This window comes from Anopheles gambiae, chromosome 3 (assembly GCF_943734735.2).
Source record: "Anopheles gambiae chromosome 3, idAnoGambNW_F1_1, whole genome shotgun sequence".
NCBI lineage: Eukaryota > Metazoa > Arthropoda > Insecta > Diptera > Culicidae > Anopheles > Anopheles gambiae.
The window spans coordinates 20,961,109-20,983,734 of NC_064602.1; the positions used below are offsets into that span (position 1 = coordinate 20,961,109).

The 22,626-nt window shown below is 44.7% G+C and overlaps 1 protein-coding gene across 11 annotated transcripts; it reads left to right on the forward strand.

Annotated features, from left to right (window-relative positions):
• The first annotated feature begins 534 nt into the window (after positions 1-534).
• LOC1279910 (sodium- and chloride-dependent GABA transporter ine) lies at positions 535-22,290 on the forward strand. Of its 11 annotated transcripts, none has more exons than XM_061654106.1 (12): positions 655-796; positions 1,612-1,940; positions 8,149-8,944; positions 9,032-9,260; positions 15,143-15,330; positions 15,402-15,536; positions 19,667-19,889; positions 19,966-20,233; positions 20,302-20,643; positions 20,714-21,055; positions 21,123-21,299; positions 21,365-22,290. In XM_061654106.1, exons 3-12 carry the CDS (start codon positions 8,506-8,508, stop codon positions 21,677-21,679), a joined length of 2,658 nt encoding a protein of 885 aa, XP_061510090.1. In that variant the 5' UTR covers positions 655-796; positions 1,612-1,940; positions 8,149-8,505; the 3' UTR covers positions 21,680-22,290. The 11 variants fall into 11 exon arrangements, with proteins under 11 accessions (XP_061510088.1, XP_061510084.1, XP_061510082.1 ...); XM_061654103.1 differs by having other exon boundaries at positions 8,285-8,944; XM_061654104.1 differs by lacking the exon at positions 1,612-1,940 and having other exon boundaries at positions 535-857; positions 8,285-8,944.
• Positions 22,291-22,626: the final 336 nt, after the last annotated feature.

Below are 22,626 nucleotides of genomic sequence, written 5' to 3' on the forward strand. Positions count from 1 at the left end.
AAAAGTATTAAATTAAACGGTAGAACATTAGCCAATACTAATGAAAGTTAATCAATTATAAAATAAAAAGAGAGTAAAAACAGAAAAGAGCAAAAAGAATGGAAGAGAACAGAGCAATCAAAAAGCAAAACTATAATAGAAGGTAAAACAAGCAACAATAGAACGAGATACACACACACATACACTCACTAAGCAACTAGAGAAAGTACGAGAGTGAGAGAGAGTAATGGAGAGCAAAAACTACTAGATCATGTGTCATTACAGTGCTGCACAAAAAAACGCCGACACCAGGCGTTAGAATTTTTGTTAGTAATTCCGTTTTGTTAAAAAAAATGTATTTTTTTTATTATTTCAAATACATTTTATCATAAAGCATTGAAAAAAATCAGGATTCAGCAGCATCCTTTTTTTATTCCTCTGTTTACCCTCACTCACACTCCCATACAATCATCGCTTCAATTGCTCTCTACAGCTGAAAGACAATTTGTCGCCTGATGTGCGCCACAACTAACACTCTCCCGCACATCGCACACAGCAAAAATCACCTCCCCGCAAGGGGGTTGCCCACAAAGCGGGGGGGGGGGGGGGGGGCATGAATGATGGCGGCTGCATCTCGATCGGGCGGGCCTTCCTCGCGCCGGGCTGGAAGCGATTGTGCACACTCTGTCGGTTGTTGCCGTTGCGGCTGGTTCATTGCTGCTGCTGCTGCTGCTGGTGGAAGTTGGTCGATTGTTTCGTTCGAGTACGGCGCGATAGCAAACCGGGGAACCGAGCCCCGGGACGGATCGTGCTGATCGTGAGTTATTGGGGGGTTTTGTGCGGGATTCCTGCCCCATTTGTCCCACTGGTTTGATCAGGTTTGTGAGCAGAGCTGATGGGCAATGGCAGTGCGGTGGTAAGACGGCACAACACGCGCCTTGCACTTACACAGCGAACGATGATAAGAGCCGTGCAGGAAGACATTACCTTTACCGTGAAGGTACTGTAGGTAGTGGCTGATAAAAAAATAGCCCCATTGAGGCATCTTGAGGCAACACCGCACAAGACACATCGAAGGTATGAGTCAAAAAGGCATTACGGTACGCAGACCAGCGCACAGGGAGTGATTGATAAGACGGTTCGATTAGATTACAGCGGCAACCAAACCTCTGCAGTCTCGTGTGTCTCTCCTGCTGGCAAACGAACGAACGAATCGCTACGACTTCCGCGCTCAGCAGTCTCACCTGACATCGGATAGTGTGTGAACCGGTTCCTTGTCGCGTCGCGGGTTACCCGAGGGGCGTTTGGCTCGATCTTTCACCTAGTGATAGCCATTAATTTCTTCCCTCGAAAGCAGTCTTAAAATCAGTGCGTGTTTGTGTGCGTGTGAATTGTTTCTGCACGATCCTCCTCCTCTAAACCCAACGCGGATAAGATCAACAGGTAGCCTTTCGGGGCCGTGTCGGTTTCTCCTTAGCGTCTTGTTCCATCACACGTCGTCTCGTCGGCGTCTATTTCGTATTTTGCTCTTAAGACGGTGTGTTTCGTTGGTGTTTCCTTCTTATTTCCTCATAATTAACCCTTAGCATTTTTTGTTGGTGTGTGTGTGTGCCTGCGTGCGCCGATTATCAGCGCCAAACGGCGGTCCGATTTCACGGTCGTGTCACTCGGCGTTCGGCTGTGTGTGTGTGTGTGCCCATCAATTGAGCCGCGCGAGCGCGCGTCCGGGCCCGTGATGGACGGGTCGACGGCGTCCGGGCCGACAGTCTTCGTGATGCGCTCAAGATGAGATGGCACCGTGTGACACTGTGTCACCGGCCGGACGGACAATCGGACCGACACCACACGCACCCCCGCCCGGTGGGTGCTTGCGTGTTTGTGCGTGATTAGAGGCGCAAAGCGTGCGCGTGCGTACATTTTGAGCGAAAGAAATAGTGACAAAGTGGAAAAGTGGAAAAGTGGTAATAATAAAAAAAAATCTTTCCCGGCAAATCGTGCCACACTTCAAACGATTGTGGGACGCCTTTAATAAGGGGTCCCGCTTTAACAGAAGCAAAATAGAAAGTAAGAAAGAGAACGTTAAAAATTGTTTTATGGTGTGTTGAAAACAAGCGTTTCATAAAATTAGGAAATAACGACAAAAGAGAGAAAGAGAGCGCACAAAAAAAATCAAAGTGTGGGAAGCATAGAGCAGCACAGCACAGGAAGGCGGGGTGATCCCTGGATGTGAAAATTTGACAGTTGAAAACACAGCGCCTACTACAACCAATTAAGCCTGGCCTGCTCGCTCCATAATCGTTGTGCTGCAACGGACGTCGGAGATGCACCCAAGGTGAACACAGTGATATCATGCGAATGTATTCGGTGTGTGTGTGCTCGCTATCACTGTGGATTACGAATACCGTGAATACGCGTGAACGTGATAATGAAATGGAAAAATAGATCACACCACCGAAGGGTGTGTGAAATTCAAGATTGTGTTGTGAAGTTCAAGTGTTTCGCCAAAGTGTTCCAAGTGTGTCTGTGTGTGTTAGTGGCTCAGTCCCCCCCCCTCCTGTCCCCCTTTCAGTGTGTAGCGCGATGTATAAATTAATGTCAATTATGGCATGAAAATTAGTGACCAGCGGGTATTTGTTTTACACCAAAGTACGTGCACCGGTACGAGAGCCGTGCGACTGTCCGACGCTCCGCCACCGTATCTAAACGGACTATTCTTACAACCTCATCGTGACATCGGAACCCCCCGGTAGTATAGTACAGTAGTACACTATTGAGCGGGGTGGGTTTTAGTACGACCCCTTGTGCGGAATGACGAGTGTGGCGCGGGAGATACGTTAGTTACAGCACACCCGCGCGCGCGGTCATGTCATCGGCAGCAATGTTCTAATTAATGGTGCTACTGCTGCTGCTGCTTCTTCCTCGTTTGATCTGTGCGTGTGTGTGTGTAGATGGCCGGTGTGACCACAGCGTATGTGCGCGAGAGAGAGAGTTTTGTGGCGTAAAAGTGCTGTGAGACAAAAACGGCGGTGATGTGCGTGCAAAGATTAATGCGAAGTTTAATTCCAAAAGCCGTCGTCCAGTGCCCGTGCCACTACCGTCCAGCGTAAAGATTAATGGTTGTTTTTTTTGGTTTTAAAACCCAGGGGAATTCTTGTCGGTTGAGCTATGTGTGATTTTTTAACGAGCAAAGGGGAATTGGAAGACAATTCTTGGCTAAACTTGATCCTAAAGAATGTTGTTTTGTTGAAGTATGTTTTGGGGTGTATTAGTATATATACAAACAAGAATTAGGGCTGCTCAGTATCAGTAATGTTGATCAAGACCTCACTCCTTTACGTGAAATGTGTAACGCTAGCCTGTCTAGGCCTCATCACTTATCTGTGAGGATATCAGTCGGTGGAGTGTGGCTCTTATCACTAAGACACTGGCGCATGTCCTATTATGAGGAGGTCTCCGCTTAACGTCCCATTGCAAGTCTGCACCAGTAGTATAGAGAGTGAGAGAGATAATGTAATCTGTTGTCCACCTGCACCAAGATCACGAACGCACACATATGACACGCGATGTGCCAGTAGTCTCTACAGTACAAACCATTCCCCAAGATCACGAACGTGCGCGCGAAAAAACTGTCTGGTTCGGGATATTGATAGCGTTGAAGTGTCTTCGTTTCACTGCCTCCCTTGCCGTTACTTCCCAGACGGCATTGTGTTTCGTTTAAATGACTTTTTTGTTTTGTTCGGCTTTCTATGGTTTATCTTGTCTCTAAAGCACTGTTCTAAAATTAGTCAATCTCTTCTGCTGCTGCTGCTGCTTTGGCTATTGTTGTTGTGGATGACGGAACGGTGTCACTGCGGGCGGATAGCGTTGATTGGTTGCGTGGTTTGTGGTTGCGGGACCAGATGTGGTCACCAGCGCACGAACTTGACACGGCTGCGAACCTACACCGTCCTCCCAGCTGGGGTTGGTTGATGGATCTGACGGATGTGAAGGGAAAAGATTGTCTCGCTGCTATTGCAAACCACTTTCGGGCAGGGACGGTTCTCTTCGGGTTTCGTACACAACACAGACGCGTCGGTTTGTCGCTCTTTGTTGTGAGGGTTTGCGAAGGAGTTTTCTTTTCCGTGGAGGAATACTTGTTTATCGATACACACTAAGTACCACTCGCAACGCGTAAGGCGTTGTCGCACGTGTTTGGCAGTTCGGGGCAAGGCGTGATAAGTGACGATGACTTTTGCTTGACGTCACAGGTATTGAGTGAATCATTTTATGTTTGATAAGTGATTTTGGAATTCGATTAAAATGGTTAGGGCATGACTGCGTCATGTTTGATCAAAGTTGGATATTTCTTGATGAGGTCATGAAGAGATTCATGCTGAGCATGCAATACTAAACAAAATCAACGATTTCTACGAAAATAGAATGAAGGATTTTGTATTCATTGGCCATTATAGGATTTATTGTGCACTAAAAGCCCTATTATGAAGATGTTACAATACTCCAGGTCCTAATATATATTAAATTTTCATAGAACATCAAGTAATGAACGAATGAAGTAGAACGAATGAACGAACCAAAATGATTCGTTATTATCATAATTAGGAATGGTTGATTTTGACACAAAAAATTTCATAAATTGTGAAGGTTATATTTTTACGGAAATAAACTATTATAAGCTGGAATACTGCCATTCAAATGCCCATTATGCCGCAGATCATTATTCTTTTAAAGGCATGATTACAAGAGATTAAAAATTGTAGCCTCGTCTATGATTTTAATGTTACTAATACAAGAGCGACTCAAGCACTACATCTAATTTACTAAAGTCTTCTAGGATATATGAAATCATCTGAAGCAATAGGACTTGAGCCTTCCTTATTGGTTATTCTATCGATCTGATACTGACATTCTGATGATACTGATGATGACTTATGTTCTTGTTCGTTACGACTCTTATTATTACAACGACTTTCAACTATATGACTATCAATCAAGATTTATATGGAAGAAATGTCACAAAGTTTCCAAAATAGTATTATGAGAGCCCATCAAGAAGTCATCAAGTCTAGGTCAAGGTCTTGCTGTGTTATATCTTTCATTAATTCTATAAGCTTCCATCATCTGATAAGTTCTACACTACAAGATTCTACAATTTATTAGAATTTTGGTTTGTCTCTAGCTATTTTTGAGTCTATTATTAACAAATTTACACAATCATTTATTTATTTATTACACTGTGGGAATAATCATTTTTGATTGCTACATCATTAGTTCTTGAAGCACAAGTATTTCAACAAAACCTCGACTTCAAACCGACGTATATTGCACGTCCATTTTATAGCCTAAGGGGAATCGAAGCTAGTTGTAAACAACTTTACTAGTATAAGCCCAAGTCCCTGCTGCAGTAATCCGCCCTGGTCCGGCACTTGAGTATATACCATAGTTTTGCTGTAGATAGTGGCTTGACCTGGACATGGATTCCAGCTCGGGCAAACCTTTACGTAACGCAGTTTGATAAGGGCAGCTGCATAACGTTCTTTCACGTACCGGGCGGCGGCAGTGGTGCAGAAAAGTGTGCCAAGAAATGAATCAAATCGCTGTCAATCTTGCTGTGAGTCGCAGCAGAAGCGTCAACGGTGTTGCCATTAAAAACTGTCCATCAAACGCCAACACCGACCATATAAACACACGCACACACGCAGATGGGATTCACGTGCCCTTTTTGAGTTGAGTGTTTCCAATCTTATCAGCAACTGGACGAACGCCAAAGGGGTCGATTAAACGCCGAACGCTCTAAAGAAATTCACCTTTGGGAGGTTCCCCGGCTGTTCTAAGACGAGGTCTAATGCGAGGAGAGGTACCTAACCACCATCAAAGCAATGTGGGGCAGTTAGTAAACACTGTTCGCTTATGTAAAAACGCATCGACGAGTGTTTGTGTTTGTAAACATTGATCCGGACAACACACGCGACACGGTATACCACTTCGGCGGGGCCCACTTCCGACTGAAGTTGGCGAGTGTTGCGATTGTTGTTTGCTGTCACAGCCAGAGCCGCCATCATCTGCCACTGGGAACGTCTCGTTTGGCATGAGTTCAACAACACGTTTCGAGCACGGGATGAGCATCTTCGCAAGGATGCGGCCAGAATGTGTAGTTTTGAGCTGTTTGGAGCTGCACATGTGTGTCCGCCCCAGCATCATCGATTATTGGGGTAGTCTTGAAACGGTGTTTTTGAAACACTTTGTATTTCACATCACAAGTTTTAGTGCGTGTTTTACGGCGGTGATCGTTTCCCAAGTTTCCCAGCAACAAATTCGTTTAATGCTGCCTTACCATTGCTGCGATTCCGTTCGGCGATCGTATTGGGCATGCAAGCGATCGTTAAAACACGACAAGAATTTCTGTTTCATTGCTCATCCTACGCGTTTACGAAGTTGTTTGCGGTGGGATGTGGCGGTGATGTATGGTAGAGCATGTTTGAGGAGATTTAAATCGTTTTAAATTAAACAAATAAGGGACGATCATGTAGTGAATGTTTTGATCAGTAAAAATTCTGTTATTAGTTATTGTATGAAGAAGCAGAAGTAAGTTTAAAGAATCAAAACCTCAAATCAAATAAGACAAACACAAACTGTGAAGAAGAATATTTTGAGTTGCAAGATATCTAAACAAGCTAAGCATATAAGAATAAGCGATCCTTAGGATCAATTATTAATATTTAGAGCAGTTCAGCTAGATATTATCTGGAAACATTTTAAGGTGTGTTTAGAGATTCTTTACACGCATTTAGTTACAGTAAGATTTTACAAAACTTAGGTCTACTCTACCTACCTCTTATTTACTTTATATCTACTGCTTTGCTTTGCTAGTTACTTGCAATTGATACTTAATTATTTACGGAAGTTGTAATAATTATGAATTATTTTATTAATAATTATGATAATTATTATCTACAATTATGAAATATTTATTGTAGTTAGATCTATGCTTTAAATTTTTCAGCTTATCTAATCCGGAAAGCAGCTTTCAGGTTTTCGCATTAAATTAAACAGAGTTAAGGCTTTTTTTGAACAATTAACTAAAAACTCCAACATGTCTAATTTACTGTAAAATCAAAGAAGAAAGTTTAAGTAAAATTGGACATAATTATGCTCGGTTTTGGGAAGATAAAACGTATTTCGATTGCAATGTATATGAAATTTTCAAAAATGTACTTTTTTGGCACTTTAAAATCATCCAAATACAACTTTACTTCTACCAATGTCCTTTCTATTGGCACATTTGTCCTATATCATCTTAACAACTGCAAAAAAAAGATCAATTGTTTTTGCTGTCTTTGTTTCCCTAATCAAACGTCACCCGCCGTCTGATTGCAATAAATTTACACTCAATAAGTGTAATCCTTAACTCACTCCCCACCAGGTCGACTTCACAACTCAAACCCGCACCACACAGCTGTACCGATTGCCGCCTTGCCCATCCCGTGTTGTTTGCTTTGGCATTATTTACACCCCGCGCCGGTATCAATTTAAGAACAGGCAATAGATACTCGTAAAAATTGCTATTACTTGCGTGCCCAACCGCCACCGGACCGATTATACCCGTCTTACCCCGTTTGCACACTTTTTCGAGCGAGAGAAAAGTTTTGTGTTGTTGTGCTTTGGCTTTCGGGAGGATTTGCTTTGGGGGCCACTGATTTACGATCGCGCTGTGAAAGGAATTTAATGTACTTGCGGCCGCCAGCCCGAAACTGCGTAGCGCCAGAGTAGCCAGAGTTTGTGTATGTGTGTGTGTGTTTGTGTAAGTGTGATAAACGTACTCATAGTGTATTTTTTATATTGTGAGTAAAAAGAGCTTCCCCTCATCTCAAAATGGTTTAGTGTATTTTTAATGTTTCGGGAAAGGATGGTGGGAAATTATGTTGGCTGTGTATTTTTAGCAAAACCGGAACACGTATCTGTCCTTTTCTCACGCTGCGATCGTAAAAAAACGGTGTTTCTAAAAAAGAGGTTTCCCCAGTAAAGTTATTGCCACTGTTTAGTGTTTAGAGTTTAAAAATATGTGTGTCTGTGTCTGTGTTGTTACTGTTTACACCTTCCTTTCTCTACCCACTAGAGAAGATGGGTGGGTTGTAAAAGAATTCAAGTGTAAATTATTCTATTGTCTCGCAGGGACGGCGTGAACCATTCGTTGCTTATTTATTGCAATCCTATCCCGCTGGCCGTAGTTTGTGATTTGTTTTGCTCTAAATGAATCCGTCACTGTGAGTGGGTGTGATTTTGTGTGCCCTTTTCTTCCTCCCAATAGGGATCGCAATCCCAACCACTGGAGCAACAGAACCTCGTGTGTGTGTGCGTGTGTGGAAATAATGCTAATAACGGCCCGTGAGCGTCCGTGTCGATCGAACTCAATCGATGAGAGATCCCCGTGCGTGCTGTGATAGTATAGTTTAAAGCAAACGAGTGAATAGCGTACATGCGCTGCTGTAGGCCGTAGTTTCCTTCGCTTCTCCCACGGCTTCTCCAACGATGGATACGCAGGAACAGAACCAGGTGGAAATACAGTCAGTGAACCCGGTACCGAACAGGCGCCCGATCAACGATCTGCACTATACCGCCATCAACAGTAACTTCCGACAGCAGAGCAAACTAAACAGCGGTAGCAACACATCACCACCGGGCAGCTCCGCCGGTGGTAGTGAGGAAACGAAGGCCTTACTTCCGACGGTGGGGTCAAGTGGGCGCAAGTTTGTGATCGTACCATGCCAGACGGGTGGAGCGATCGGAGACCCAGGTGGAACGGTCCCTAGTGGCAGTGGTGGTGGTGGGAATGGGGCCCCAATAGTGAAGGTGGAACCAGGTGAGGGTTCGCTGTCGAGTGGACCGAGCTCGATCACAGTGCCCACGGCGCCCGTTGGGACGTATTTGAAGCCGAAATATTTCAACAGTCTACGATCGGTGCGATCAGGTACGGTAAAGAGAGAGAGAGAGAGGGTGTGGGTGTGCACAGTAACAATATTTGCCATCTTAAACCAATTCCATCCTCTCCAAACAGCGAACGATCCGCAAGGGTTGGCGAATGTGCAGCAGCCGCAAACGACGATCGCCCGCAGCGGTTCGTACATATTCAGCGATGTCGGAGGTACGCCGCGGCTGTTTTCCGATGCCACCTCGATCCGATCGCTCGCCTCGATCGGGATGGGATCGACCGATGGGCGGCGTATGGTCATCCGGCGGGTGCCGAACTCACCGAACGAGCTGCTCACCATGATTAACCCACCGACGTAAGTTGTGCGTAAAGAAAGAGCTCCAAGAACTGTTGGAGTACTACTCGTAAGACATCTCGCAGTGCCTGACGGTAGCGCGTAAGATCATTATCTCACACTAAATGGTGCGTAGTAGTGCGGGATGGTGAAGAATTATTCAATTGAGCAGATTCTCCATCTGAACGGGGAGGGATACAATTCAAGGGAAAGTGATTAACGCCCCGACACGCGATCGTGCGTGCCATTGCGTGACGCACAGGCAGCATTTCTTGCGCTAATAATGACCCAGATAACAGCGTTCCGTGCGTTATTAGATTACACAATTGTTGAGGGATAATGGAATCAAATTGAGTTAGCGATGCTGCACCTTTTTTCGACAGCAGCAGCATTGACAATGTACGATAAAGCAGGTACTGGAATGCCTTCGAACTCATCGGGAGCGCTCAAGTTCTATTGAAGTCAGACAACGACAGAGAGAGAGAGAGAGCGCGCGAGCGTCAAACAGTTGCAATTACCTCCAATCTTGTCCGCAAAGCCGGGGGTTTGTGGTTTACCACAATCGGCTGTTTATATAAGGCGCAGCCGCGCTGTCAGGCTGCATCAATCGCTCGCAAACGTGCGACCACCGAAAGCCCAATCTCATCGCACACAGCGTGGCACGTTGCCGTCTGATATGAATGCTTAAATTTGTCAACCCACATTTTGCGCCGAGTCCCCACACACACACACACACACACTGCGACAGAGAGACAGTTTGAGGTTTCGGAAAGTGTCTCTGCGCACGTCTGGCGGAATGAGGTCAGCTGCTCCACCTCCCGCCGGTGCCCGGTGAATTATGCGGATTAAATTGGCACCGGCGGAATGGAGCGTGGACGTGGTCATTCCACGCGCCAGGTCGCTTAGGCATCGCTGTGGCTAACATTCCCCGGTCCGGTGTCGTTCTAATCCATTCAGCCGAGTTCGGCTCAATTGAGGAAATTGTCATCAGCGGGGATGTGCTGGTACAGGGGAATTGCGTTCGATTAGCCACTCCGGTCCCCCTCCCGCTGGTTTAAGGTATGCGCCGGGTGACAGCACTCGAAAAATGGCCCAGTTAGTAGTAAGTAGCACTATGTCTGTTGCAAAATGTGGCACTGATTGTGTGGGGGGAGGGACAGAGTGCGAATAATAATAATGCAGCGTTGCAGAGCAAATGGAAAGAATCACAGGGTTTGTATCACACTAGTAGGTGGAAACGATCTACAAAGGACACTTGACAGGCGTGTTTTGAGATCGTAAAACTCAAATTTGTGTTGGCAACTGCTACAACCCATTTACCATAATCTAGAATCAGACGCTCGTTGTTCTTGAGCAGTGAATTTGACGTTGAAGGTATGTTTTATACATTCTAATAAGACTATTGGGTGGTGGTTTAATGGTATTCGTTCCCGGCTCCTGTAAATCCACAAAGAGGATAAAGAAGGGAAAATGTTATTATCACCATTATTAGCAGAACTTTTCATACAAATCGTTTGAAAGCTTTTTTTGTCATTGTTAGTGAGTAAAGCACGCACAATCCGTTAAAACTTCATTTACATGCAATGGTTTCAATTAATAATAAGGTTCGGTTTAGCAATCGACTTTTAGCATATAAATATTTGGAGCATTGAATATACCTCCGATTTTTCAGCTAAAATTTTATGTTTTTTTGTATACTTTTAAAGCTATTAGTGACAATCAACTTATTGGCGTATGGTTCTACGCAGTCATACCGGGATATACAGGCTTTCGAGGCCTATGAGAACTTATACAAACTTTCATTCCTTCTTCTTCTTCTTCTTCTTCTTCTTCTTCTTCTTTTTCTTCTTTGGCACAAACACCTTTGTCGGTCAAGGCCTGTCTGAACCACTCTAATGGGCTTGGTTTTCAGTGACTTATTGATTTCCCCATAGCAGGAAAGTCAGTCCTCCATATCACGGGTCACGGGTTCATTCGAGACTTGAACCCATGACGGGCATGTTTTTAAATCGTTCGAGTTAACGACTGTACCATGGGTCTCATTTGTTGTCATTCGCACTTTTTGGCTTGCGAATAATGTATTATTATGTGGTATGTTGCGGCTCACGATTCTTTTTTTGAGTTTGAAAGTGATTATTTAGCTTTGTAATCCAAAACCATACTAACCACTAGTTTTCGCATATTAAGGGTTATTAAGGATTACAGAAGCGTTTATCAAGGTTTTGTTGTTTATGTTTCTTTCCTCAAGACTTTTGAAAAGGAGAATTGTGGAGATATTTCATCTAACGATGTCAATTTATTTGATGTTACAACATGTTATCATGAAATCCTCCAGATTGTCATTAAAAACATTAGCCATGGCTATTCCTTGTGCTGTGATTGATTCGAGGACAAGTAGAGAAGCTAAATATGTATCATTTTACACGTAAATCAATGCAATATTTGACTCTTATATGAGTTGTTTGTATAATGTAGATTGATTTAGGAAAAAAAAACAAATCATGCTTAATCTGTTATGAAGTATTTTTCACCTATTTTGTGTCTAAGAGCCTGGCTTTTTTATGTATTAAATAGATACAGTGGGATGCCGTTTATCTGGCTGTCCGTATATCCGTGTTTTTGAAAAGTGGCAGTTCAATACAAAGCTGACATTTTGTGCTGATGCGGATATCTGAAAAGAAAACAGGATGTTTAAAAAACTGAGTAGCTTTTACCAAAACATAATGCCAATTAATAGAAATTACCTTCAACCATTTGTGATAACAACCATACTTGGACCCATTATCCGTGTTATTGCATTGCACAATGAAACATTAGCCTATTGAAATATCACGATAAAAGATGCCAGAAAATGGTTTGAATGCTTTCGTATTCAGGTACTCAGCAATTGCTATTGTACCTCATAATAGCTATTGTTTCTCTAATCTCCACTCCAAAAGAAAGCCAATGACAAACACAATCTTTTATTGCATAATTGGCAGCACACATGTTGTTAGCCACCACGCTAGCAAACATCCTTATGAGATGTTATTAATTCGTATAGGCCTTTCTTCCCCACATAAAAAGGGAGTAAAACACTAAACCTTATTACCTGGCCGGTTCGTTCGGTTTGTTTGTGTAGTTTTTTTTTGCGGCCAGCACAGCTCAGTATCAGTATCAGTCTGCTCCATTTCAAGGCACACGAATCATATCTCCCGCCAGCAGCTGCCGGTCGCTTGGCAAAGGCCGTGAATTCGGTGGACAAATATTTAACCATCGTCATAAACCAACTGAACCATTAGCGTGTCACTGTGCGCAAACGTGTACTTGACGTTGCCGGACCAGTTTCCCCTTCTGCCGCACACGCTTACCCTCGTTCCGTGCCCAATGCCTCGCAGAAAGAGACAGTTTGCTTTGCTGGGCGATTAAAGTGTCCGGTTGGATGATAAATATCGGATATAGTGCGATAACGAGCAGTGATCTACACGAGCGAGAATACAGTGTACAGTTGAAGAGTTGCGCTGGAATTTTCTTAAATCAGCTGTTAAGTAATTTAACAATTTAACTAATTCGATCAAAAGATGTCCAAAATAATGCTATACATGCAATATTTTATTATAATAATATTTATATTTCAATATACTATCTTCACGTGCGCTGCTCCATCTCCGACTGTACCGTAAATGGAATTCAGACCACATATCCTCCGGCACGACCATTGTTGTCACAGACGATTATCACCTGCCCTGATATGACGTAGATGGACCGTATTGCACATCCGAAAGCCTGGTGGCTGGTGCCATGTCGTGGCAGGGAACAAAAAGAACGCCCAAAAGCTTGGATGTTGCCACGGAGGGCCAGCACAGTCCACTCAGTGCGATCCGGAACGTGAACCGGTACGAATCGCTCCAGGCTTCGATCCAGTTTCAGCAGGGATCAAGGGGTCTTAGTGGTGATTTAAAGGTCCTTGGTGTTGTGTCCCGTGATCTCAGTCGTGCTATCACTGTTGCAAGCTCAGACAGACCAAGGAAAAGAGCTTAAAGTTTAACTCTCGTAGACAAAGTGTATCACTTGTCGCGCTTTGAAGTGAATATGGTGTAGTGTTTGTAAGAGTTTTTGCAACTTTTCAAAGCACACCCATACATACGTGTTCAGAATGAGTGTGCAGGGAGGCTGTAAGCTAGAGCCTACGGCTAATGGCGTTGAAAGGATCGAGCATCATCATCCGTTAAAAATGCCTGTTCAAGCGAATGGAACACCCGGATCCACGGATAGAACGCCCCTGATGACGGGGATACCGAGCTATCCGAACAGTCCGGTCATGATGCGAAGATACATTGGAGAGTAAGTGAAGGTTACCAAAAAAAAAAAAGTTGAGTTTTAAGTGATCAACACGAATCCTCAAACAGTGCCTGTGAGATAATTTCGATTTGCTCGTACAAGAGATAAGCATATAAGCAAATGTTAAAGAAATTTATAATCAGTGACCTTTCCTAGGTTTGTTGACAGCATACAACATCCGTCCAGAAATGAGGAACACGTGTGTCTAACTTTTATGTGCGGCTTTTCATGCTGGATTAAGATTAGGAGGACCAAGCAGCGTCTGATCTTTAAGCATTCGCATGTTCAAGCGTCCGTATACTTTGCCTTAGTTGTGTTTGTCTTAGTCCAGACAGTCAAGCATTTAATAGATATGTTGTTAGATTTATATCTCACACAAAATGGCTACATTTTTGCAACGGATGATAAGAAAAGGCGTTCCTGGCATGCTGATGGCGGCACATCTAGAGCACAATGAACAATTGTATTTAAACGAACAAATACGTACTTTTGCCACTTTTCGCTCATCTCTAACAGTTCATTGCACAAACCGCAAACGGTCTGGAATTGTGCAAGATATCATTTCACGAAACACAACTCCTCGATGGCATTCCTCTCGGACGAACCCAATCGTTCTCAATTTCGATCGTTCTAGTGTGCCACGATGATTGTTCATTTCCGTCATTTCATTTAGAAACGGGTGAATTCTGATGCTTTTACTGTATTCTCACACAAACGGCACGCAGACGGTGAAGTCCCTACAGACTCTTCATGTCAGTGAAGAGCGCTAATTATGTGAATCATATGATGAGGACAAACATTTCCCAAAAAAGTCATATGTAAACGATCGGTAAATAAGATTGTCCGGTATCCAAAATAGATCACAGTATCATATCCATTGCTATCCTTGGCGACGATCGTGGTAATGATCGTGTAATTCACTCGGTGTAATGCTCGACTCGATCGATTAACACTTCTACCAGACCAAATAAACGAATGCGACGGAATGTTGATACATACGATAGCCGCTTGCTGACACGGGCTGAAATTACATCCCTTCGGTGGAGGCTTCGGGGTTCTGCGACCTTGCGCCGTGTTGTTTGTACTCGTGTGTGTGTTTGTGTGAGTTTGTGTGAACGATGTTAATTAGTTAGTGCAACACGATCGCCGGTAGAAGGTGCTGAATATCCAAAAACCGATATTATGCTCCCAGCAAAGCAGGAAGTGAGCTTATCCCCGTTCAAACAGTTGTAGGGGAAAAAAAGTGCTCCAAATCCGCTTTTGGTTATGTGATAACAGGAAGTCTTTTGACACCTTGTGTGCGCCGGACAAGGGGGAACGTTTCGTGTTTGTTGTTTGAATATTGTTTTCTTTAATGGTTTGGCTGCTTTAATCCTGGGCAGTTAGGTTAACATTTAGACTGCAGATGCTAAATAGTCATTCTATTGGCGCCTCAAGGTCTTAATTTATGCTTCAATATTGATGTGACGAATTTGTGATCTTAATTTCATTGTGAATCTTCAAAAATAGCTTAAAATGAGGCTTTTTCAATTGTTCTCTACTAAGAAACTGTTATTAATCCTCTTCCAACCACTCTTTTGCAGCCCACCCGATGAAACGTACGAGAATGAAAGCTACGGCGGCATGTCGGATGATTCCGATCTTGATAATCTCAAACCGCGCAAGCAGCACTGGGCGAACAAGATGCAGTTCGTGCTGGCCTGCATCGGATACTCGGTCGGGCTGGGAAATGTGTGGCGATTTCCGTATCTGTGTTACAAGAGTGGAGGAGGTAACAAACGACACCAGCACCGCCCGAGCAGCGTTGACCCTCTAACGCGGCCCCTCTTCCCGTTTTCGCAGGTGTGTTTCTCGTGCCCTACTTCATCATTCTGCTGATCTGTGGAATACCCATGCTGTTCATGGAGCTGGCCGTCGGCCAGTATACGGGCCGCGGACCGATCGGTGCACTAGGGCAGCTCTGTCCACTGTTTAAAGGTGCGTAGCAACATTAAAACCTAAATGTCAAACTATACAAAGGGTTCGTCGCTTGTAGCTAGCGCGAGTCGTTCGATGTGCCGACAGGCGGTCGTTAAATTTAGAATTAATTTCTCCCCCAAAAACCTCACCCAATTAAGCAGGCTCTGTCAACAGTGCACTTAACAAATGAACAGGGGCTGCCGCCGGGAGGAAATCTAAATTGTGAATGACGGCTCAATTCATTAATGGCACGCTCGGATGGCAAACCAACCGGGAGCACTAATGATCAGTGAGTTCAGCAGTTGGAGAACTTTATTCCCTTCTTCCTCCCTAGCGCTTTACCTCCGCTTCTGCTCGACCCTAGACCGAGGTCAGTTGGGTTATAAATCTCGACCGAACCTTTCCCGCTTGATCTCGCTCCGGGAACAGTGGCGTGAAATAGCTCTGACTGGGTAGGCGGGTTGGTGATGTCACGACGGGACAAGAAATGTGTTTACACAGAGCTTCCTGCTTTGGTGGGGACAAGCGAAACTCGTGCTTTACAAGTTTGCTAATGGATTACAGTAATCAATTATAAATGCGCACAGGGCTTCCAACTGGAGGAGCGAATAGAGGTAGTAGCAAGTATTTGTTTGGTTTGTTTTTTATTTAAAATCATTAAACTGTCTTTAACATGCACCAAAGCATACATAAACATACATTTTCTATCCAATTTAGCTCTCAGAAAGATCTTAAACAGTTTAAGAAGGTTTAATTTGTAGGAAATTATTTGCTACTTTTACCGAACATCAACCTTTGGTTGGTTGAATGCTTCACAATTACATTTCATTTTATTCTTCATTAATAAATGTAACCAAAATTCTCCATGTTACCTTTAAATTCATCCCTAATGACTGCTTAAAGAAGTTGTTTGTGCTGCATTTAATTCATTTAGTCATTTTGGACACGATCAATCATCTTGCCTAAGTGTTCTCCACATTGAGACAAGAGCATCCCCGACAGCACATTGTCAACACTTACAACAATCAGCCGTTGATTGATGGAACAGTTATTATAGAAGAATTGTAAAAATCAACACTTGTTAACTGCGATGGAATGCACTTTACCTGCATCTGAAACCGTTCCATTCCCTCCCATCATACCAGCAGTAGCAAACTAAACGGTGTCGGTGACGGTGTCGCATTTATTTATGCTAATGACCAACAGCCCCCTCGCAGCGTGGCTGCTGAGGAGTACGGCAGTGAAGTGTCAATCATTAATCATTGGTCGATGGCCGATGGCGCGCAGCGGCACTGTGCAAAACGAAAGTGTGCGTACTGGTGATCGTGTTTTTAACATAATCGCTGTTGAATCGTACGCCTCACGAGGCCGATGCTTAACGGTGGGCAGTCAACGCAGACAGCCTGGCACCTGGTTTTAATAAACGGTCGTTTTAACTGTCTTACGCCTTCACGAATAGAAATAAGAGAGGAATAGGCGAAGTAAAAAAATGCACACACACACACAAACCAGGAACAAGTTACGATCGACGGACCGCCCATTTGTGTACCACCGGCAAGATGGCGATCACGCGTGGCTGAATAAATCATTCATTAGCACCCGCGCCAGATCGATCATCCATATCTTGTGATCGATAAATAATGCATGCGCAATGCGACTGTGAAGAGGAGGGGGAGGGGAGGTCGATAAGGGAGTTCGCTGCTAACGGACTTAAAGGGAGGTAGACATGATCCGGTGGTTAATCGAGCAGTTAAACGGTTATTTGCATTGTTTTGTTTGCGCCAGCACCCCCCTATACTTACGGGGAAAGCTGTCACAATAAATCATGAAAATTTAAATACCATTTTAGCTACAGCGTGTTGAGTGAGGGAGGATAAAAACAAGCAGCCAGCAGCAATTGGGAATGTGGTTGTTGCATTATTGAGTTAGGTTAAGGTGTGGAGAATGGTTAAAGGTTTAAAAATAGTGTTGAAAAAATACACACGATTCTAAGCCGTTAGGTCATCTCCATCCCATATTGAACAGCGCGTTTCAATTGATCGATTTTTAATGAAGCTTCTTCTGCCTTTGGGAACAGCTTGATGATCGCCACTCGTACCGAACTGAAGCAGCATTTTTTAATGATAATTTAATAGCATCGCTGATGCATCCGACCCTCAGGAAGGAAATGGCATGGATAGAGAAGCCTTTTGATTTATTGCACAGCAATCGGACGCATTAATTAGATGGCCATGCATTTCCGCACCATAACGCACCACGTGGCGACTGTTGCGCAACGTACGCGAATGACACCGCGTGCCGTCTGTAATCAGAGCCATCGTTTCATAACAATGCTTTCCCGCTCCCGCTCCCCCCCCCCCCCTCCCCCTTGACAATTGTCATCCGAATCCGGCTTTGCGTACACGAATGGTAGAGAACGAAACAAAAATGCATTCTAAATGGCATTAGATCATGGTGAGATTGCAGTTGCAGTGGATATAAAAAACACATACACGCGTACCAGGGCGGCCGGTTTTGTGCCGGTTGTGATTAGAGCCATAATATGCGCATGCAATGACAGAATGATTTTATATATGTGGCACACAACTAAGCGGATTTTTTGTTTACGAGGTCCATTGAGGTATTTAATGTTGTTGGGCAATTGAGCCCTTTTTATTGTTCTTCTTGTTAAGTACAACAGTTGTAGTCGGCCAAAGCCTTGTTTAATGTATTATTATGGTTGACTATCTGTGATTCGTTTGCCTTTAAAATTTATGTTTAAAAATAAGCTAGAGTATCAGGTAATTTTAAAGATGAACAAATTAGCTGTTAAAATGCAACTGACTGTATACAACTGAATATAATGAATTCCGTGAACCAGTGACTCAATTTTTCAATTATCCTATATTACAAAATACAAACAACTACCATGTATCATGTAAACTTCTCGCTATATGCGGCGGTATGGTTGAATGTATAGTATTAAATTCAAATCTGTAATGGGGCATGACTATTATATTCAGATACTACTGTACATATAGAGCCTAAAGATAACTAGTTAATTGCTAAAACATGTCTCCAGCCCATTCAGAAGTTTCCTTTCGGGATTGTTTATACTAGTAATGTGCTGTATGGAGCGCACCCACCACTCCGATCCGACTCCGACTATTGTAGGTTCGATTCCGACTCCGGCAAAATGGAATCACTAGATCCGCCCGGAGACCTCAGATGGAAAAGGTATAAACTAGTGATGGGTAAAGTTGGCAAAAATCCGGAGTCGACTCCGATCCGACTTCGATAAATTCGGAATCGACTCCGGAAGGTAGGTCCGCGCTCCAATATCCGGAGTCGTTCGGAGTCGTCCGGAGTTGCCCGGAGTCGGAGTCGTCCGCGGTCGTTCGGAGTCGTTCGGAAGCGTCCGGAGTCGTCCGGAGTCGTCTGGAGTCGAACGACTCCGAACGACTCCGAACGACTCCGACTCCGGATGACTCCGGACGACTCCGAACGACTCCGGACGACTCCGAACGACTCCGAACGACTCCGGACGACTCCGACTCCGGACGACTCCGGACGGCTCCGAACGACTCCGGACGACTCCGACTCCGGACGACTCCGGACGGCTCCGAACGACTCCGACGACTCCGAACGACTCCGAACGACTCCGAACGACTCCGAACGACTGCGGACGACTCCGACTCCGGGCAACTCCGGACGACTCCGAACGACTCCGGATATTGGAGCGCGGATCTACCTTCCGGAGTCGATTCCGAATTTATCGAAGTCGGATCGGAGTCGACTCCGTATTTTTGCCAACTTTACCCATCACTAGTTTATACCTTTTCCATCTGAGGTCTATGTACTTTGATCGTTATCCAATTACAAGTGGAAGAACGATTCTTATAACTGATCCTAAAATATATACTAAATCTAATTAGATTCCCTGACGTCTTCGGTGACTTGCGTGGGCTATAGGATCTATAATTATTTCCGTGTTTTCCCTAAACAATGTCATTTGTACTTCATGTACCTTTTCAAACATGAAGCTTTTACCCGGAAGTCTTTTTACTAATCGAGGATCATAACCATTTGTCTATGAAATTAGATGTTTAAACCAACATCCCTCCAACCTAACGGAATATCAAACCTATTCTCATTCATCCTTACCCAAGGTACCGGTCTGGCGAGTGTGGTCGTTTCATTCCTAATGTCCACGTACTACAGTGTGATCATTGCGTACGCAATCTACTACTTCTTCACCTCGTTCCGGCCGGAGCTCCCGTGGACGGACTGTTCGCACCGCTGGAACACACCGGACTGCTGGATACCGGAGCGCCTGAAGCACAACCTGACGCGCCCCGACATGTCCCGCACACCGACGGAGGAGTTTTTCGAGTAAGCCATCGCTCATCGATCTCGGACTCAGGCTTCTTCAATATCCATTAATACTTTGCCTGTTTTTTTTCCACAGAAATAAAGTGCTTCAGATAAGCCACGGCATTGAGTATCCGGGTGCGATGCGCTGGGAGCTGGTAGCGTGCCTGGTCTGTGCCTGGATACTGGTGTACTTTGCCATCTGGAAGTCGATCAAATCGTCGGCGAAAGTACGCTACCTTACCGCCACCCTGCCGTTCGTGCTGATTGTCGTATTTCTTGGCCGCTCGCTCACACTGGAAGGAGCGGACAAGGGACTGCACTACTTCTTCCGCCCGAACTGGGAGGAGCTGGGTAGGGCTAACGTGAGTACAGTCTTGAAGTCAGCTTATCCTGGAGTCGTACAATCACAATCTTGCACCCATACTCGCAGGTTTGGATCAATGCCGCAGCGCAGAACTTCAACTCGATCGGTATCGCCTTCGGTTCGATGATATCGTTCGCCAGCTACAACAAGTACAACAACAACATCCTGCACGACACGCTGGCAGTGTCGTTTGTGAATGCCATCACCAGCCTGCTCGTTGGCATCTTTGCCTTTGCAACGATCGGGAACATAGCGCTCGAGCAGAACACGACGGTCGAGAACGTGATCAGCGGTGGGCCCGGATTGATCTTCGTGGTGTATCCACAGGCACTGGCGAAGATGCCGGCCGCTCAGCTGTGGGCCGTACTGTTCTTCTTTATGCTGCTATGCTTGGGGTTGAACAGTCAGGTAGGATCACTGAGAGTGACTTATTGGAAGCCTGTTCTTTAAATTAACTTCCTCTTTTTACACTCTCTAGTTCGCGATCGTCGAAGTTGTGGTTACCTCAATACAGGATGGATTTCCGCGGTGGATCAAGCGCAAGCTCGTCTACCACGAGCTGCTGGTGCTGATCGTGTGCGTCGTCTCGTTCTTTGCCGGGCTGCCCAATCTCATACAGGGCGGGATCTACTTCTTCCAGCTGATCGATCATTACGCAGCGTCGGTTTCGATCATGTTTCTGGCCTTCTTCGAGACAATCGCGATCGCCTGGTTCTATGGCATCAATCGGCTGTCGAAGAACGTAAAGCAAATGACGGGTCGGTATCCGTCGTTCTATTTGCGGTTCTGCTTGCTGATCGCTGTCCCACTGCTGTTGATCGTGAGTTAAAAGCGGATTTTCGGGGGAATACTGTAAGACTTGACTCATTTGTTCTATGCTCTTCCAGTCACTGTGGATATTTAGCTTGATCAACTACGAAGCGCCAACGTATCACAACGGAAAGTATCACTATCCGGGCTGGGCCCACGGGCTTGGATGGACCATTGCCTCCGCGTCCTTGGTTTGCATTCCATCCTATGCCGTGTATCAGATCGTTCGCGCTGAGGGCAATACGTTCGGCGAGGTAGGCGGAATTGTGGCGTGATCGTGTAGAACTTGAGAGTAATTTAACCTTGATCTCTTCTGCAGAAACTGTTAAACACACTGAAGCCAAACATCTACGAGTGTAAAATATGTGGTGAACATCATTGCGATCATGACTTTCCCGATGAGGAACTGGGACCGGAAATGACAATCGTGGAGTCAACATCCGGTGCTCCGCTCATACTGCAGCCGCCTCCTCCCGGACATCTACAGTACACACAGCTGCAGCAGCAACAGCAGCATCAACAGCAACATCAGCAATCACAAGACGAGCCAATGCTGCGTACCACCAATACTAACAGTCCTCCTCCAACCACTAACGGTCCACAGAATTCAAACTCTAACGGCGATACGCGATGATCCCCTTTGGTGCAAAAACCGTTGATCGTACCAATGACAAACAAAACATTGGAAAATTTAACCCATTTCTAGGTAATTGTTTAGCATTACAGATAAAAAACACAGCAAACCCCCAACCCCAACGTGTGCGGATAAAAGACAACTCAATAATTTTAGTTACAAACAGTGTGTCACCACCATCCACCCCAAACTTAGTTACCATATTGCGTGAGCACGTGATCGTGCATTCGTCGTGAAAGACACCATTCTAATCCATTATCCGTAGACGATCGAGGTACGATCGCTACGATGCCGTGTTCATGCCTGTTTGCTCTTGGCAGCGATACGAGCCAATGAGCGAGTCTAGCGTTTTGGGGCGTCGTTACCTGGGCAATCATTGTACTAGGCTTTCTTTCTTTCTACTAGCGTGTAATATCGTGCAGGCTCCAAGAGCTTGCCGCTTCGTCGATGGTTGTGTAGAGAATTCGGAATCGTTCGTTAATGTTTTAATTTCTTCAGTGACAAACCAAGTTTAGTCGTGGCCTAGGAATAGAACGAATAAAAAGATGTACGATATTTGTAAAGCCCGGCTAGGCTCGGTTTCTGGAACGTAATAAAGTCAGAATACTAAAGGGTGTCTTATTGTTTGGGGATCGTTCCAGGTACTACTTGCAGGAGATGGTACTGAATTTATCCCAATCCTGGAGCCGATTTAGAGTTGCACCTCTTTCGGAAAGAAAATGCTCCTGATCATGTGTTATCCTTGAACAATGGATTTAGCCTTCAACATGGTCTTTGAGATATTCCACTTCAATCCACTACGGACTTTAGCTCCAAACTGGAGTTGGGTTATCTGGAGGTAACTCTAATTCTGACTAGGATGACTCTGGTTCAGACTCTTTATCAGGAGCCGCCTGGAATTGTCAGGAACGGTTCAAAATCATTCAAAATCTTCGGAATCGTTGAAT

What these genes read in the sequence shown, in the direction of transcription:
- LOC1279910 (XM_061654104.1), top strand. Translation starts at nt 8,506, where the DNA reads ATGGATACGCAGGAACAGAACCAGGTGGAAATACAGTCAGTGAACCCG. An exon ending in ACCATGATTAACCCACCGAC is followed by an intron (nt 9,261 to 15,142) that starts GTAAGTTGTGCG and finishes ACTCTTTTGCAG; the next exon opens with CCCACCCGATGAAACGTACG. An exon ending in GCTTGGGGTTGAACAGTCAG is followed by an intron (nt 20,644 to 20,713) that starts GTAGGATCACTG and finishes TACACTCTCTAG; the next exon opens with TTCGCGATCGTCGAAGTTGT.